At 37.9% G+C, this 12,755-nt stretch overlaps 1 protein-coding gene across 1 annotated transcript in view; it reads right to left on the reverse strand.

The window, feature by feature from the left end:
* SLCO1B3 (solute carrier organic anion transporter family member 1B3) overlaps positions 1-12,755 on the reverse strand; it is a 113,809-nt gene that overhangs the window by 28,177 nt on the left and 72,877 nt on the right. The window contains exons 12-13 of the mRNA XM_063115707.1: positions 5,010-5,074; positions 2,116-2,233 (exon numbers count right to left, since the gene is read on the reverse strand). Of these exons, the coding sequence (XP_062971777.1) occupies positions 2,116-2,233; positions 5,010-5,074 (183 nt within the window). The remainder of the gene's footprint in view (positions 1-2,115; positions 2,234-5,009; positions 5,075-12,755) is intronic.

Here is a 12,755-nt window from a genome sequence, read left to right on the forward strand (position 1 = left end):
TATGTATTTTGGGGGTACAGAGTTGACTATCAGTATTTGTGTGTGGTATGTGATGATCAAATCAATATTATTAGCATGTTCATCATTACAAATAGTAATTATTCTTTGTGTCCCTTACCCAGTTACTCCCTAACCTTTCCCACCTCTAGTAGCTATAGGTCTGTTCTCTTCTGAAAGTTCAGCGTTTTGTTGTGGCTCTTCTTTCTACCCCATGACCTCACTTGTAAGTGGGAGCAAAGAAAGAAAGAAAGGAAGGAAGAAGGAAAGAAAGAAAGAAAAAGAAAATAATTTTTCAGAAATACTGCTCCTGGCTTAAAGGGAAGTGCTTTTGACAACACAGTGTATAATCAGTATTTTTCACAATTATTAATGAATTTGAGAACTTTAAAATATGTTTTATAGTCACTTGTGATTCTTTTTCTTTGGGAAATGTCTATTTCCTTTTTTAAATCTTATTTTTTTTTAGAGCAGTTTTAGGTTTACAAAAATACTGTGCAGAAAGTACGGTGGGTTCCCATATATCTCCTGCCCCACACATGCACAATTCCTCATGTTATTACCGTTTTGAATTAGTGTGGTACATTTGTTACAACTGATGAAGCAAGTCCATATTTTATATTATAGTTCACTCTGTGTTGTACAGTTCTATAGGTTTTGGCAAATGCATAATGTCATGTATCCACCATCATAACATCATACAGAATAGTTACACTGCCCTAAAAATGCCCTGTGCTCCACGTATTCAACCCTCCCTTGCTCCCCGCCGAGGCCCTAGCCACCACTGACCTTTTTACTGGGTCCATAGTTTTGCCTTTTCCAGAAGGTCATACACTTGGAATTATACAGTCTAGCTTTTTCAGACTGCTTTCTGTCACTTAGTAATATTCATTTAAGTTTATCTCCTTCTCTTTTTTGTAGCTTGACAGCTCATTTCTTTTTATTATTGATTTAAGATTCCATTGCACAAAGGTATCCCGGTTTGGTTATCAATTCACCTTCTGAAGGACATCTTGGTTGCTTCCATTATTTTTGCAATTATAAATAAAGCTGCTATAAACATTCATGTGCAGTGTTTTGTGTGCCCAAAACTTTCCAACTCATTTAGGTAAATATGTAGGAGCACAATTTCTTGATCATATAATTAGACTGTGTTTTGCTTTGTAAGAAACGACCAGACTTACCAGACTGCCTTCCGACACAGCTGTACCATTTCACATTCTCACCAACAATAAGAGAATTACTGTTGCCTCACATTTTTGTCAGCATTTCATGTTGTTTTCCTTGTTTTTTAAGAACTCTTTATATATTTAGAACATTTTCCCGTGTCTGTGCTGCAAAATTCTTCCAATTTATCTTTAGTCTTTGAATTTTGCTTAAAATAAGTTTCATAATGCAGAGTTTAAAAACTTTTTAAAAAATCATTTATTCTATTATGGTTTTGGGAGTTTAGGTCATACTTAGAAACATATTTCTGCTTCCTAGATAATTAAAAGAAATTTTACCATGAGTTCTTCAAACCTGCAGTTTCACATTTTACATTTATATATTTGATCAGTACATACATTTGCAATTAATTTTCATTTAAGATATACAGTATCATTGCAACTATTTTCCCCTCAGGTGATCATTCAGTTGTCCTCATACCACTTATAGAAAATCTCTCCCTATGAATAGAAGAGAACAGAAACTTTTTCTCTCTTTTTTTTCTCCCTTACTTGTGACCAGAGCCCCAGCTGGTCATTCCGTGTCAACCTAGAGAAGCCAGAGGCCATTGAATATATAGACACATATTTTTTCAGTATGAGGAAACTTTTGGGAAACAAGATTTGAGCACAGATCTTAGCTCATTTTCTGTTAGCTGTGTGATTTTGCATAAAAGTTACTTATTATCTTTGAATCTTAGTTTCTTCATATTTAAGGAAAAAGGAGAAAAAGCATATTTGTATGAGCATTGAAATGAGATACCAGATTGCCTGATACGATACCAAATACAAAATAAGTGTTCATTTAATTGTGACTATAATTATTAATACTATTATCATACTGAAAATGATATCTTTTAGGAATTAATATAATCAAAGGGAAAATTAATAAAATATATTTATTATAACTTACCCAAATAATCTGGAATTATATACTCTACAAGACCCTCGTTTCCCACAGCTTGTAACAGACCACTTCATACATGTTTTATCAATCACAGTCCCAAAGTATATTGGAGCTAGAATTCCTCCTGCAATATGAGGTGAGAAGATGTCAGTCCAAGGAACATGTTTCAAAGGTAACTGCATATTCCACATTGATACATTTGGATTAAGTAAAAATTGAATATTTTGGAGTACTCTTCCATTGTTCTGGCTTAAATCTACCCAAGCCTCAAGATTATTAGAAATTTCAGAGGCTCAAATCATATGGTGATGTCATAGACATCTTTGATCTGCCCTCACCCTCCAACACCCATATGAAAGAAGGAAAATTATATGTCTGTACACTCTGTTCTACGTATAATACCAATTAGCCTAAGCCTGATTGTAAAAAAGAGAATGTTGTTAGTAAACATGGAAGATATATGCTGGTCCATATGTAATTTTTCTTAGGCAAGGAGAGCTGGAATAGTGGGAATAGAATTATCTCTTTACAGGGAAAGGACGAAGCTCTCAGCTCCACTGCTGCAAAGGCAGGAGTTTTTTCAACTCTATTTTAAGAAATTTAAAAGTCAATGCTTTCAGAGGGACTCCCTCCCCAGAAAGTGCAGGCCCAGCGTCATAGACTGCTGGGCTCCTGGTGGGTTGTACTTCTTTCTGGACTTAAAGCTCCACTTCCACTTTTTTGGTTTCTTTAGAGCCCACAATTCAGCATTGTCTCTCCATTGATTTTGTACATTTTAAAATACCTCTTGAAGCAGTCTAGGCTATCCATGTTAGGGCCTATGCTGCCAAATTTTTGTTTGTTTCTGTTAGTATTCTGATCACAATGATGCAGGTCTTCAGTGGTCTGTCCTTAATACAATTTTTATTTGTAGTGCATGATTTTGCAGAACGTGACACTTCAGGAGTATGTATGTTCTTTATATACATGTCCATCTGTTCTTACTGCTATTTTAATAAACTCTGAGATGACTCCTAGTTCTAAGCACAGGTAATTTGATCAAAATTTTGAAGGAGAGATGTATCCTTCAGGTGGTAGACCTCAAGTATTCATGATTTTATTTCATTTTATTTTTTGCAGTTTGAAGAGTGATTTTCAGATTTTATTTTGTCACATAGAAATGATAACAATTCATATATCACAATTTTGACTCTATGTATGTTTAATCAGTCTTGGTTTTCTGAGAGTGAAAGGTCTTGTAATGATAAGGGACTAGAATCTGAGGCCAATGTATCTGGGGAAAACTTGTACTGAGAAAATGGGTGAGACATTTGCAGGCTTCGAAAAATTACAGCCACCTTTTGAAAAATGAAAAATATATGCCAACAGTTTACTTTCTCTACGTAATGCCACTGGTTTGAACAAACTTAATAATTTAAATTTGGGGGAGTAACAAAGTTGGTCTTAATCATTATCAGAATTTTAAAACTTCTAATAATCTATTTTCTAAATAACTTTTTCAGTTTAATACACTCTATGAGCCTTCCACAATTCTCACATATAAACTGGAAGTTTGATACTCAGTACATGTTTTTCCCATAGAAGCATTTAGTTTCCATTGTGCTATGTGTTGGACGCATCGAAATAGGATGCCCACAATTAGGATTTTAACATTCTTTTTTTTTCCATTTTATGTTACTAGAAAATTTTTTTTTCTATTCTCAGAATTTAATTTTAGCATATCAGGAGGAGCACTAACTACCCAGATTCTATTTTCACCTTGTGTGGCCTGTGTTATAGGAGTGAAGTATCTCTACTGGATCTGGAGATAGGGAACTGCCAGGATGTATAGAGGCTGCAAGATCACAGACGTGCAAAAGAGAATGAGGGCACATACATGTGTATCAAAACATCAGATTGCACCCCATAAGCATATGCAATTAGAATGCATTAATTAAAATAATTTTTTAAAAAAGAGAATGCTAGGAAGAGAACAGCGATGGAATCCTGCAGCACCTCTACTCCTTTCTCCCAGTCCCTTTATATTTCCTCTTTTTGCCTTTAAGGATTTGTGACATTCTCCCCAAATACACTTCTTGGATTACTTCTCCATTTTAATGTGGCCATGAAGTTATGCTTCTTTCCTTGGCTTGCAAGGGTCCTAAGGATTGACCCTCCCACTTACATCCTTCTGCCACCAATGGTTGCCTCCAGGCCACGATCAGTCCCCTGCTCCAACGCCTAGATGAATGATGCCCTTTCCAACTTCCCAGGAATGAGAATATAATATAGATCTTACAAAGGGGCACCCATAGGAGTTAGGTTAGAAGTTGTTAAACTAACAACAGCAGTCATCTGGGGGGTAAAAATGGAAATGGCAATAAGGGAGAAAGGATAATTTCCTCAATCTTTTACTAATCACCTCATCTGAACATTTATAAATAGGACTTTAACCTCTGGAGTGTACAGTCCTACTCTTTGCCAACAAAACCCACAATTTCCTGGAATTGCTTGCATTCAGTACACTCTCTTAATCCAAGATGCCTAGAGTCTGAGTTTTCATTCCCTTTTGCATTTTTAACTTCTGATAAAGGTTAGCTGCCCAGCCTGCAGAACTGGGCAGTGGGAAGTGATACACTTAATGCCAGCTTCTGTCGGTTGGCACAGCCTCAGGCCAACCAGATTCCCAGGCCTCCCAGGTTTCTTTAGGCATTCCCTACATGATGCCTCAGTTTAGAAGGAAGGCCCTTCTGTCTGCCTTTCCCTCTCTCTCTTATTATTTTCACTTACCACAACAGTACAAATGATTCTTATACTTCTTAAGAATGTTCTTATGATTGGATATGAATAATTTCATTCAGTCTTTATGCTTTGACCTGAGCATTTATATCTTGAATTTATAATCACTATATTAGTCATACCTAGTGCTCGTATTATCAGTGTGTGAAAACCCATTGCAAGTGACTTCAGTTCAGGTTGAACATTTCTGAAATAAGATAAAGGCAAAGAAACTTTAAACATCTTTAAGATACCAAACTGAGTTCAACGTTAAAACATTTCTCAGTATCATTTTTCTTTGACGGAATGAAACCCACAAATGAATGGCACACATTGTATCAAGTTATATTTTCAGTTGTTTTAAAAAGGCAAACATCTTAGCAATAATAATTATTCCCTTACTTATTCAATGCATTATGATTTCAAGACAGTTTCACAAATATTTTCACATTTGATCCTTATGAAAATCCTATGAGAAAGTGATTGAAACAGACTTTATTATGCCTGTGAAGAAACTGATTTCTGAGGTCTATTCAGTCAATACAACCCATATGCAAAAAGCAGATACTTTTATGTAGGTGTTGGTCTTAACAGACCTCTTTTTATCAGCTTATTTCTGTCATCGATGTTACCTGAAAAGTTTATTAATATGATTCATGAGATACATAGTATAACCAGATGGGTCAAAAAAGCTATCTGTATTCTAGTGTCCAGTGTATTTAACTGTCTTCTTAAATGTAAAGAGCACATTTGTATCGTCACTTAGAAATTCACTCACTCTTGCATTTAGAAAGCTATTGTCGCAATTCCATTTTTCTGTTTTCCATGAGCTGATGACACTACCATACCTGTGATAACCTAGTATACATCAAGTAAAATGAAATTATCTGGAATCAGTGGAGGAGGTGGGCTGGGATAGAGAAGGTGACTGAGGCTCAAAAATCCCATTTTTACTGAACTATTGAATTAAATGATACAAATTTTTTTTCTTTTTTTTTTTTTGTCTTTTTCGTGACCGGCACTCAGCCAGTGAGTGCACCGGCCAGTTCTATATAGGATCCGAACCCGCGGCGGGAGCGTCGCTGCGCTCCCAGCGCCGCACTCTCCCGAGTGCGCCACGGGCTCGGCCCCAAATTTTTTTTCTTGAACGGTTTGATGACCGTATTTGTTCATAGAGCTAAGTCAATATAGTCATTCAATAAACACTATCTGCCTGCTAGTTCCTTTTCTTGAGAATAAAGACATAAATGATGCTTCCTACAGACTAAGTGACTTGGAGAAGTAAGTCGTTTAACCTCTCTTAGGCTCAGTTTCCTTATTTGCTAAGTGAGGACAGTAATGCTTATCTCATATGCTGTGTGAATATAGTACAAGGAGCTAGCACTTTAAACCTCAATTTTCTTCACACATACTTGTCAATTAAACCTTGCGGGAGTACCATTCATTGAAGTTCTAAAAAGTATTTGAGAAAGTGCATAAAATTAAACAGGGCGACAATTAAATTAAACACAGCATAATAAAAATTAAACACAGCATCGTTATATATTAAGAGAGGAAATAAGCAGACGGTCTTTTTGGCTCTGCTTTTGCAAAGGCCAGGGACACTGCTAGCCCAGCTGAGGGCACAAGGCTATACTCGAGGACAATGAAGCCATGCCTGTCATTCAAGGAGGTGGATTCTTCCATTAGGGGACTGTCATGAGGAAATCAGCAGGAATGGGAAGTTAACTGGTCCACTGATCTCTCTCTCAAATATCAGATTTCTAAAAGGAAACTACGGGCAGGGAGAAATTGCGGTTCATTCCTTGTTGAATTCTCTGACAAGTGCCTGAAGTGCTATTTTTCACTTCTGTTGATTTTCAAAGGGTGCACTTTGTTTACATACTAGACACACAAGAGGCAAACTATATTTATTATCAACTTGTATTTTCACCCAGGGAGAGGGTCAATGTGCAGAAGAATTGGGAGACTTGCAGAAAGTTAATATTTTTCTACATGTGTGCTCTTCAGTAACAACTCTGGAAGTGATAGATGTGTGTGATATAGTGACATGCCTATGTAATATCACACACACTCCTAAATGCACATGCATGCACACTCACAGCTAGCCACACACTCACACTCGCCCCCATGCTCACACTCACATGCACACTCGTATGCACACACCCACGCATCATTATCGTGTAAGATATTTTTCACTGCAGTGTGACTACTACCTGATATATGGTGTTGAGCAGCTCTGTATTTTGATGGATCTCTCTCAGGATGAATTAAGCACAAAAAATCACTCCAAGAAACTAAATGTGTTATTTTCATTTAATTATTACCTTCTTAATACAACACGTTTAATTTAAATGGATTCTCTGTTGTTTTCCCTAATGACAATCAGCCATCAGGACCTACTGTTTCTTGAGATGATTACCAGTTAGACCTAATAAAATCCTATCAATAGACAGGCTAGATAGGGAATGCTTGTCTTCCTGTTTGCAAAAGATTGAAGAGAAGCTCTAATTCATTTCCTAGCTGATTCAAATCATTGAAATGAAAGTTAAAAAAAAAAGTTCTAAAACACTGCTCTCATTGGAGTCACTTGGAATTAGAATTATTTTGTTAGTATAAGCTTACATCATGCTTCACATGCCCCAGTCACCAGCAGAATCCCAATATTTTGAGGTCATCTCTGGATACCAAGTCTTTCCCCACTGCATGGCTTAGTACATCTCTTAATCCCAGACAGTCTCTTAATCTTTTTCCATCACTCAAACCCTTTCATTGTGCCCAGTGGAACTCAGTCTGTTAGCAGCAAAATGTTTAGATCCCACATTTTTTTGCAGTCCTTCCACCTTCTTGCTCTGAACAAAGCCTGGCTGTCTTCCACTGACTCTTTCCATGCAACACTCTCTAGTGAAGGCTGGTTTTCTCCCACATCCTGCATATCACTGGGCCTGAAATGTAGATGTCCTTCTTGTCACTTTTACCACTTTCAGACCTGAGTCCCACCTCTGAAAGCCCTCCAGCTCCCATGAAGAAGTATACCATCCTAACATACCATTCCCTAACCTCCTTGTTGAAGTTATCTATAGACTAGACATTAGTATTCATTACCATGATTTCTTGACAGTTTTAGTTCTAGGCTCCAGAACTAGTTATTTTTTCCAGAACCATTTCTGCCACTTTTTCTACTTATGTTATTATCCATGTAGTCCATCCTCCCAATGCTCTGACCTTCCAGTTTCTTGACCTCTTTTCTCCAGAGCCTTATTTTCCCCCACCCCACTATCATACCAATCAGTACACACTGTCTGAACTAAATGAAATACAACCCCCAAAAATGATACAAAAGATCAATGGAACAAAAAGTTTTTTGAAAAGGTAAACAAAATAGGCAAACCATTAGCAAGGCTAACTAAAAAAAAAAGAGAGAAGACCCAACTAACAAAAAAAATCAGAAATGAAAGAAGAGACATTACAGCTGATACCACAGAAATGCAAAGAATCGCTAGAGACTATCACAAACAGCTACATACCAACAAATTTGAAAACATAGAGGAAATGGATAAATCTCTCAACACATACAAATTACCAAGACTGTACCAAGAAGACATAGAAAACCTGAACAGACCAATAACAAGCAACAGAATTGAAGCAGTAATCAGCAGTCTACCAACAAAGCAAAGCACAGACCAGATGGCTTTACTGCCGAATTCTACCAAACCTTTAAATAGGAATTAATACCAATTCTCTTCAAACTATTCCAAAAAATTGAATCAGAAGCCATTCTCCCTCTTTCTATGAAGCTAGCATCACCTTGATACCAAAACTAGACAAAGATACATCAAATAAAAAAAAAAAACTACAGGCCAATGTCTTTGATGAACATAGATGCAAAAATCCTCAACAAAATATTAGCAATCCGAATACAGAAACACATCAAAAAAAATTATATGTCATGATCAAGTGGGATTCATCCCAGAGATAAGGATCTTTCAACATATGCAAGTCAATAAATAAGATCTATCACATCAACAAAATCAAGGACAAAAACCATAAGATTATCTCAATAGATGCAGAAAAAGCATCTGACAAAATTCAACATCCCTTCAAGATAAAGACTCTTAGCAGATTAAGTATAGAAGGAAAGTATCTCAACATAATCAAAGCCATATATGATAAACCCACTGCCAATATCATCCTGAATGGGGAAAAGCTGAAAGCATTTACTTTAAGGACAGGAACAAGACAAGGATGCCCACTCTCACATCTCCTATTTAACATAGTATTGGAAGTACTAGCCAGAGCAATCAGGCAAGAGAAAGAAATAAAGGGCATCCAGACTGGAAAAGATGAAGTCAAACTAATTCTCAGTTTTGAGAATCTGCTTCCTCATAACCATCTCCTAACTTTTAAATTCATTCCCTCTAATACACTAACTCCAGCAAACCTCAGTCCAAGGGCTCTTGAGGCCCTTGACTCCCCCAACCTTTTCACAGGCCATCTTCTCCTCTTCCCTTCCTTTCTCACCATGATTTCTCATTACAATCCCTCTTTTGCACATACCCTGAACTTTTTCATCCTTCTCCTCTGTTGTACTAGATAAACAAAAATGCATTCATGTAACCATCTGTCTTCTGTGCACCTGTACCCAAAGAGCTGTATTGGCTGGAGGAAACCATTTGAACATGCTGACAGGGCTCATTTTAAATATAGAAGCACTAACCCTCAGTGGGTCTCTAGTGCAATTCTACTATATTTTACTAGTCCATTTTTCCCAGGCAGCTTAGTCCCCTATTCTTCAAAATTACTAATTCACATTTATTGATTTCATCTCAAGTCTCTTCCTTTTCTTCCTCCTCACTGTTAGCTAATTGCCTTGCTTTTTATCTAACAGAGAAAGTAGAATCCCAATCCTCTCGCACCCTAAAGCTACACATTTACCTGCCTTCAACCCACATCGACAACCTGCCCTTGTATTACAGAGTAAAATTCTTTGTTCTTGTTCACCTTTCTTTTACCTCTTTCTGTAATTGTTCCCCCTCTTTTCTGCATTGCCAGCTTCCTTCATCTCTGCTTGATAATTCTCATCAGCCTGCAATCATGCTATTACCTCCAGCATTAAACATAAAAAGAACTCTTGGTATCCTAACCCTACTAGCTACCACACTTTTTCTCTGCTTCTTTTTATATGGTACCCCTGAAAAGAATTTCTCCTACTGCCTATCTGCACTTCCCTTCTTGAATTTTCTCTTGATCCTTTTCAAAACAGCATCTTTGAGGGGGCTGGCTGGTTAGCGCAGTGGGTTAGAATGCAGCCTTATAACACCAAGGTCAAGGGGTTAGTTCCCCTTGCCAGCTGCCAAAACAAAACAAAACATCCTCTTTTCTTCCAGTCTTTGTGAACTATTTTTGTTAAGGTAACAGCAGCCAGCACAGGTTGGAACCCAATGGTCACTTCCTAGTCGCTAACTCCTGTGAACTCTCTGCAGTCCTTGACACAGTAGCTCACTTCCTTCTTCTTGATATTCTTTTTAAAAAAATTTATTTACCTCAATTGACACATTGTAATTGTACATATTTACGGGGTACAATCTGAGGTTTTGATCTATGTATGTTGTATAATAATTGTGTCAAGGTAGTTAATATATCCATCACCTCATGCATTTACCATTTCTTTGTGGCAAAAACATTCAAAAGCCTCTCCTCTAGCTATCATGTAATATACAACATTTAACTGTTGCTATAGATTGATTGAATCATGTTCCCCAAAGTCCGTACATTAAAGCTTAATCTCCACAGTAACTGTTGAGGGTGAGAAATCCTATTATGGTAATCGAAAAGTAGGGGCTTGAACAGGTGATTAGGTTGTTGGACCATGCCATAGTGAATGGGTTAATAATGATGCTTAGGGGCGTGGCTCTGAGGGCTTTAAAGGAGAGCACATAGGAGTCTCTCTCTCTGCTCCACCATTTCTGCTATGTGAGACCCCTGGGTCACTGTTGCCACCACCAGACATGTTCCCTGGACTTTGAACTTCCCATCTTCTGAAACTGTAATCAATAAATTTCATTTTCTTACAAATTACCCAGTTCCATGTATTTTGTTATAAGCAACAGAAATGAACTAATACAGAAAATTGGTACCAGAGAAGTGGGGTGGTGCTTTTAACAACCACTTGAAAATCATTTTGGAACTGGGTGTTGAGCAGAGGCTGGAAGAATCTGAAGGAACAGGCTAGAAAAAGTCTACATGCTGATAGGAGTTTAGAAGACAAGAAAACCAGAGAAAGTTTGGAACATCTCAGATACTAGATAAGTGGTGGTGACCAGAATGCTGATAGAAATATGGACAGCAAAGGCCATTCTGAGAAGATCTCAGTAGTAAATGAGAAGGGACATATTGGACACTGGGGCAAAGATCACCCTTGCTGTGAACTGGCAAGTAATTTGGCTGCATTCTGTTCATGCCCCCAAATTTTATGTAATATGGAACTTCAAGGTGCTGATCTAGTGTTTGGTGGAATAAATTTCTAAGCAGCAAAGCATTAAGGAAGCTGCATAGCTACTTGCAACAGCTTAATGCTAAGTTATGGGGGTGAAGGCATGACATAAAGTCAGAATCTAAAAGGGAAGCAGAGTGTAAAGATTTAGAAAATTTTCAGCCTAGCCATGTGGTAGAGAAGAAGCAGAGAGCACTTTCAGGAGGAAAATGCAATGGTGTACCTCAGCAACCATTTGCTAAGGAGACTAGTACAGAAGGGATTATCAAGAGAAGGAGAAAAAGGCCCTGAAGGCATTGCAGAAGCCTCTGGGGCCAACCCTCCCATTATGGGCCCAGAAGCCTAGGGAGACAGAATGGTCTTGGGGAACAGGCCTGAGGCACCCTACATGGGCTCACTGCCCAGGGCTACCTTGGGAGGCTGCTCCCCACACCAGTACTCCAGCTGCTTCAGCTGTTCCAGCTGTGGCTAAATTGGCCCCAGGTATGGCTGGACCTTCAGCTTTGGAAAATACAAGCCAAAGGCTTTGGTGGTCTCCACGTGGTATTAAGTCTGCAAGCTCACAGAATGAAACAGTTTAAATTAAGAAGCTAAAACCTGCTAAGTTGCAAACTAGTATGAGTTTTTGAGGTTATCTTTTGTAAATTAATAAATCTATAATTTGGCAGTTACATTACAAATATAAGGCTCTGATTTTTGAGTAGATGACATTTTATATTGAGGTGAAGCTATATCTGTGGGATAAATTAGTATTAAAAATTTTGAGGTCAGGGTACAATTTAAACAACTGTAGACTCAAGTTACAGATCTATACTAATTTTAACAAAAGTTAAAAACACATTTTTCCCCTCCACAACATGCTGTTGGCTGACAGCGAACTTGTAATCAACTACATAGGTTTTAAAATACAATTAGACATTAACCCAGGTCACCATACTTACACATGTATATTTTAAAAATCCGCAGGCAAGTCTTTACATGTTTTCAGTTTCACATGACTGGATGACTAACGTGACTAATAGGGCTTGTATTACTTGCTCATTTCCTGCAGTGGATTGAATTATGTCCCCCCTAAACTCACTGAAGCTTGAATTGTGTTCCCCAACTATTATGTATTAGAAACTTAGCCCCCACCGTGACTGTAAAGAGGGTGGGAAATCCTACTATGGTAACTGAAGGGTGGAGCCTTGAAGAGGTGATTGGACTGTAGGACCATGCAATAGTGAATGGATTAAAAATGGTGGTCAGGGGCGTGGTTCTGAGGGCTTTAAAAGAAGAGGAGTCTGTCTGTCTGTCTTTCTCTCTGCTCGCTCTGCTCTGACATTTTGCAATGTGATACTCTGCCTCCACTGTCACCACCACCAAGACCCTCACCAGATGTGTTCCCCAGACTTTG

Source organism: Cynocephalus volans, chromosome 12, assembly GCF_027409185.1.
Source record: "Cynocephalus volans isolate mCynVol1 chromosome 12, mCynVol1.pri, whole genome shotgun sequence".
Taxonomy (NCBI): Eukaryota; Metazoa; Chordata; class Mammalia; order Dermoptera; family Cynocephalidae; genus Cynocephalus; species Cynocephalus volans.